General features: G+C 51.4%; 1 protein-coding gene across 4 annotated transcripts in view; it reads right to left on the reverse strand.

Annotated features, from left to right (window-relative positions):
- The window catches only part of LOC132541282 (uncharacterized), a 28,714-nt gene extending 28,065 nt beyond the window's left edge, over nt 1-649 (reverse strand). For 2 of the 4 annotated variants that reach the window (XM_060201039.1, XM_060201038.1), the window contains exons 1-2: nt 335-649; nt 49-161 (exon numbers count right to left, since the gene is read on the reverse strand). In XM_060201039.1, coding sequence (XP_060057022.1) covers nt 49-161; nt 335-466 — 245 coding nt within the window. In that variant the 5' untranslated portion in view covers nt 467-649. Of the gene's footprint in view, nt 1-48 lie in introns of all 4 variants that reach the window. The other 2 variants (XR_009552432.1, XR_009552431.1) reach the window with 2 other exon arrangements.
- Nucleotides 650-6,245: the final 5,596 nt, after the last annotated feature.

Genomic DNA, 6,245 nt, shown 5'->3' on the forward strand with positions numbered 1-6,245 from the left:
AGCAGGAAAGTGGAAGGGGTAGAGGGTTTTACGCCCACCACTACTCACCCCAGAAGAGAGACACGTGGGAGCAACTTGGAAGGCTGTCGGGTTCCACGAGCTTCCTCGAAGGTGGGGAAGTCGCTGATGTCGCTGGCTGGCATTGGGAGGGAGCACCCAGCCTGGATGAGGGGAACGTGTCAGCCCTAGTGTCAGGTAGATGAAGACGCCCAACAGGGAGAAGGCAGAAATATCTGAGCAGTTCTCAGAAATCAGGGTCTGGTCTCCTTCCAGCCCAGCCCAGCCCCCTCCTCTGAGGGAGGCCCCCCAACATGCCGCAAGAAAGTTTGGCTACCGAACGAGGATGCTGGTGGAATCCAGGTCCCGGCCCTCCTGGGTCTTTGTGAAAGAAGTCACCTAAGCGTGTGGCTGTCTTCAGAAGGCCAGAGACAGACATCACGTCGGAGCCGGGGACAGTCACTTCCATGCGACCTGAGGGTGCGCTCAGTTTCCCTTACACTGAGCAACTGCAGACGTCCAGCAGCAGGACACCTACAGCCCTTGAGATTTCCCAGGAGGGCGGTGGGGAAGCTGGTGCACGGAGAGCAGGAAGCAGTGTGTGGGAAGGGTCAGGGCAGGGGGAGAGCAGAGCAAGCTCACACAAGGCTTCGTCTTCCTGTCTCGGAAGGGAGGAGGCGGCAGAGCGATATTTCTAGTTAGGGAAACACATTAAATGGTGCAGAAACAGCTTGAAGCCATCAGACTTGTGGTTGCTGGCTGCAACCAGCGGAAGGTGGGGGGAGCAGAGGCGGATACGCAGAGTAATCAGGTGATCAGTGACCGTGGCCCCCGGCCTGGGGTCACATCCGGCTGGCGACACAGCATGTGCTGTATTTATCCGTTCATTTATGTTTATTGCCACCAGGGTATCACTGAGCTTGGGTGCCCACAGGCTCCCCACAGCCATTATTTTTTTCCCCTTTTCAATTTTTCTTTTATTCGTAGGACAGGGAGAAACTGCAGCTTCTGGCAACCACTGCCCCCCCTTTTGATAGAGACAGAGATAAAAGAGAGGGAAGGGAGAAAGCTTCGCCACTTAGGAAGCTTCTCCTCTGCAGGTGGGGTCAGGGGCTTGAACCCTGGCCCTTGAGAATGGTAATGTGTGCACTCAGCCAAGCAAGCCCACCGCAGCCTAACGGATGACGGACCGCACGCAGAGCCTGACGCCTGAGCTGCCCTTCTGAGCTACACGTCCAAGCTTGTGAAATACAGCCCAGAATTGTGTGGTTTTGTTGTTTCCATTGTGTTGTAGGCAGATGGGTGCGCTGATAATTCCTCAGACTTGCAAATTGCAGTTGTAAGTGCAGCGTCAAGGAAGCAGCCTCCTGGGGCTTCAGGGGCACTTTGGAGGAAGTGAAATTTTTTTCCCTTTTTTCCCTCCAGAGTTATCACTGGGGCTTGGTGCCAGCACTATGAATCCACTGCTCCTGGAGGCCATTTGAACCAGACAGAGAGAAAACGAGAGAGGACAGGAAGACAGAGAGGGAGAAAGACAGACACCTGCAGCCCTGCTTCACCTCCTGTGAAGTGTCCTCCCTGCAGGTGGGGAACCAACCGGGAGCTCGAACCCAGATTCTTGCGTGGGTCCTTGCATTTCATACTATGTGCGCTTAAGTGGGAACAGTGCACCACTTCCCAGCTTCTGGAAGTGAAAATTCTTTTACCAGTGGCTGTACCATGGTCACTTAAGGGTGATATTAATCTGGGGGCATTAACACTGTCAGCAAAAATGAAGCTGCTGATGAACTTCCTTAGGCCCTGCAAGGCCACTGTCAAGCATCTGGCCAGTTAGAGAAGCTCTGCCCTGGCCTTTGTCTGTGGACTCCGAGCAGACGCAGGACACAACCTACAGGGCTCCCGGGGGGATTTCCACGGATGAGAATCCCAGGGAAGAAAGCCCAGTTCCCAGAATATATTGTTCTCTCCTGATGTTTGGTCAAATCTTTTCAGACTCTTGTATCTTAAAGCATCTTGACAAAAGGGAGGGAGGCAGGGGGGAGGAAGGGAGGGAAAGGAAGAGAGGAAAATTAGAAAAATCAAATGTAAAATATAACAGATTTTATTTCTCTGCTTTTACTTTTTTCTCTATTAGGATTCATGGTTTATAGTCAACAGTAAAATGCAGTCGTTGGTCCATGTGTCACATTTCTCAGTTTTCCACATCACACTCTCTCCCCCACTTAGTCCTCCTCCGCCGTCATGCTCCAGGACCTGAGCCTACCCACCCTGTCTTCATTTTGCTATCCTTTCTCAAATAGTAACTGAATCACACACTTACCAGCACCAGTCATACAAAAGATACAGAGGACATGGCTCTGGACTTTGCATCAGTCACAGAGAAGATGCCACTCAGAAAACACTCCTACTTGTGAGCTGAGACACCTGCTCAGGACAGAGAGAAACGGAAAGAGGAGAGGGAGAGAGACAGACACCTGCAGCCCTGCTTCACCTCTCGTGATGCTGCCCCTGCAGGTGGAGAGTGGAGGCTCCACCCAGATCCTTGTGCTCTGTGATGTGTACTGATCCGGGTGCACCACCGAGGGGCCCCCACAAAGCTCTTCTATCGTTTGAAACTAAAGCTTGGGTTTACTGAGTTGAATTGATGACAGACAACTTGGAAAACGCTGCGTTAGACGGTGTCTGTGGATGAAAATCATGAAAAGGTGGACACCGAAGTGAGGACTGATGTCCTGGAATCCAGACAGAGGGAAAGGCAGAGTGACAACCAGCAATCACACCCACAGGCAAACCGAGATCCAGTCACCTGCGGCCTCTGAGGAAGCCGTGAGAAGGAATCCTGGGTTACTCTCAGCTGTGGTGGGGCCTGGGGTGCTCGCCAGTGGATCCTGCTGGCTGACTGGGGAGGACTTTGCCTGGGAATACTCCACTGGTAAGGCTGCTTCACCCTTGTGTGGAGCCAAGAAGCATCCCAGGAGTCACAGGAGCCCCTCAGCCAGAAGGAAGCTGAGAGAAGCTCAGGGTCTAGGTGCTCAAGGTGGGAAACTGTCCACATGAAGCAAGTTCATTTTCACTGCAGGTGCTCAGAGGAGGGCGGAGCCGCCACAGGGAGGGCCGTCATGTGATGTGCTGCAGTCTGCTGTGCTGTCCCAGACTGCTGTACTCTTCCCGTAAATCATCCAGACTAGATTTCCGGCTAAACAAACCAAGAGAGAGGGGAGAGAGAGAGCGAGTGAGAGAGAGAGAGCTAACAAATCCAATCACAGATGAGTGGCTAAGTAAGTTGTGGTCTAGATACACAATGGAATACTACTCAGCTATGAAAAATGGTGAATTCACCTACTTCACCTCATCTTGGATGGAGCTTGAAGGAATCATGTGAAGTGAGATGAGTCAGAAAGAGAAGGATGAATATGGGATCCCACCCATAGACAGAACTTGAGAAATAAGATCAGAAGGGAAACACAAAGCAGAACTTGGACTGTGCGGGCTAGCTTCGTGGGCAGGAGACAGACGACCAGGGACTCATGGCTGAGCTGGGAACGCAGTTCAATCTTTATTGATGAGCGGGAATGCAGTGCAATCAATCTAATCTCTCTTCATTAGAAAATCCTGTCCTTTATATCTCCTGAGGTGGAAGTGTCAGGTCGGAAGAGGAAGTACGTAGGATGGGGGTGAGGAGAAGGAAAAAAGCATTCATGGAAGTATCAAGCTTGCATCTAACCAGTGGGGATTAAACCAATGCCCTGTAGGCAGGGCGGGTCTCAGGTAAAGCAGTGATTATGTAAATAGACCACAGTGTTAAGCAATGCAAGCGAACCGAACGCGATGATCAAAACAGAAGGGGTCTTAGAATCAGAATTAGAGGCAGACCAACATTTCCCCATTTCTTTTTAACTAATGGCCATAGTATCAGGAGTGTGGTGTGAACATAAACCTATATCATGCAGGCATTTTCAAAAGAACTGGCACAAGACAGGGAGAAACAAGTAAGAGAGCAGCAAGAAACCAGCTTGATGTCAAGGGAAGGCTTTCTGGGTGAAGGAACATTTCTTGCTTCAAAGGGTGTTTCCTGCCTCTGGGGGCATTTCCTGCCTCTGGGAGCAGGGCCTATCAGACGAAGGGGGGGTGTTTCCTGTCTCTGGGGCAGGGCTTGCAGGCGGAGGAGGGGCATAGCCTTAGAGTCCCAAGACAGTTGGCAGAAAGGTCCATGGACTGCTACAGTCAGTCCTCCAGAAGTCCAGCAGTATAAAGGGAGTGTCCAAAGGTGTACCAGCAAGTCCGATAGAAGAGTCAGTCCAAAGCAGATGACCACAGAAGAAATGCCAGGGATGAAATGCTGCATGCCTGTCTCGATGGGGAAGGTCAATCACTGTAATTCTGCTTTTCTGTAGAGAGTAAGCTTTGGAGTCTGTGAATCAGTTTCTTCAGGTCGTGCCAGGTCACATCACGGGTTTCGGGGGGGGGGGCTTGCTTGCCACTAGGATTGCCTCCTCTGTTTCTATTTTTTCTATTTTTATTTATTTATAAAATGGAAATATTGACAAGACCATAGGATAAGAGGGGTACAGCTCTACACAATTCCCACAACCAGAACTCTGCATCCAATCCCCTCCCCTAATAGCTTTCCTATTCCTATTCTTTATCCCTCTGGGAGTCTGGACCCAAATTCTTCATGGGGAGCAGAAGGTGGGAGTTCTGGCTTCTGTCATTGCTTCTCTGCTGGACATGGGTGTTGGCAGGTGGATCCACACCCCCAGCCTGTCTCTGTCTTTCCCTAGTGGGGCAGGGCTCTGGGGACACATTAGTGGAGTCGTCTGTCCAAAGAAGTCAGATTGGCATCACAGTAGCGATTGTCTCTATTTTACTTAGAGCTTTCTTCATGAAAGGATGTCAGATCTTCTGTAGCAGATTCACTGGTTGCTATTAATATATTCTCTCTCTGCCTGGCTTTTTCTTCCCACTGGAAAAGGAAGGAGCCTCAACAACAACCAGAAGAAAAATAAATAACTATTTCGACTAGTTGACATTAAAGAATTTGTGATGAGAGGGCAAGCTTAAAGCAAACAGTGTTGTTTGCCTTCCAGTGGGCAAAGTTTGGCTCAGCCTGGGCAACAGAGAGAATCTGAGAACAGACGCTCAGGAGGAAAGGCACAAGGGAGCACAGCCGCTGCGGGTGGGTGTTCATGCAGAGGCCAGCTTGATTCCCTGTGAGCAGAGGAGGACACCAGAGGTGACAGCCAGAAGCATGAAGCCGCCCGCCGCATTCAGAACCCTGCACTTCACGCCTGTCTCCCACTGTCCTCCTCATGCTCAGAAACTAGGAGCCCTGGGTGGGTTCTGACTGAGAGTCTAGACCTCACTTCTCCTAGCTCTAAGATGGACTTGATTGCACATGCGCATGGAGTGGCAGTAGACATTTTACTTTATTTGTTTGTTACTTTTGCCGTCTAAGCAGTGACATGCCCAAAAGAGCATACACATGTAGGATCCTAAACATTTTGTTTAGAGACAGAGAGGCAGGGGACAAGGGAGGGAGGGGGCAGAGGGGACAGCGCCAAAGCTTCCTTCAGTGCCCTGAGGCAGAGGACAAGAGAGAGAGGGAGAGAGAGAGGGAGAGAGAGAGAGAGGGAGAGAGAGAGAGAGGGAGAGAGAGAGAGAGGGAGAGAGAGAGGGGGAGAGAGAGAGGGAGAGAGAGAGAGAGAGGGAGAGAGAGAGGGAGAGAGAGAGAGAGGGAGAGAGAGAGAGAGGGAGAGAGAGAGGGAGAGAGAGAGAGAGAGAGAGAGAGAGAGAGGACAGCACCAAAGCTTCCTTCAGTGCCCTGAGGCAGGACAAGAGAGAGAGGGAGAGAGAAAGAGGGAGAGAGAGAGAGAGAGAAGGAGAGAGGGAGAGAGAGAGAGGGAGAGAGAGAGAGAGGGAGAGAGAGAGAGAGAGGGAGAGAGAGGACAGCACCAAAGCTTCCTTCAGTGCCCGAGGCAGAGGACAAGAGAGAGAGAGGGAGAGAGAGGGAGAGAGAGAGGGGACAGCACCAAAGCTTCCTTCAGTGCCCTGAGGCAGAGGACAAGAGAGAGAGGGAGAGAGAGAGAGGGAGAGAGAGGACAGCACCAAAGCTTCCTTCAGTGCCCGAGGCAGAGGACAAGAGAGAGAGGGAGAGAGAGAGAGAGGGGGAGAGAGAGAGAGGGAGAGAGAGAGAGGACAGCACCAAAACCTCCTTCAGAGCTGTGCAGGCTGGGTTTGAACTTGGGTCA

The sequence above is a fragment of the Erinaceus europaeus genome, chromosome 11, assembly GCF_950295315.1.
Source record: "Erinaceus europaeus chromosome 11, mEriEur2.1, whole genome shotgun sequence".
NCBI lineage: Eukaryota > Metazoa > Chordata > Mammalia > Eulipotyphla > Erinaceidae > Erinaceus > Erinaceus europaeus.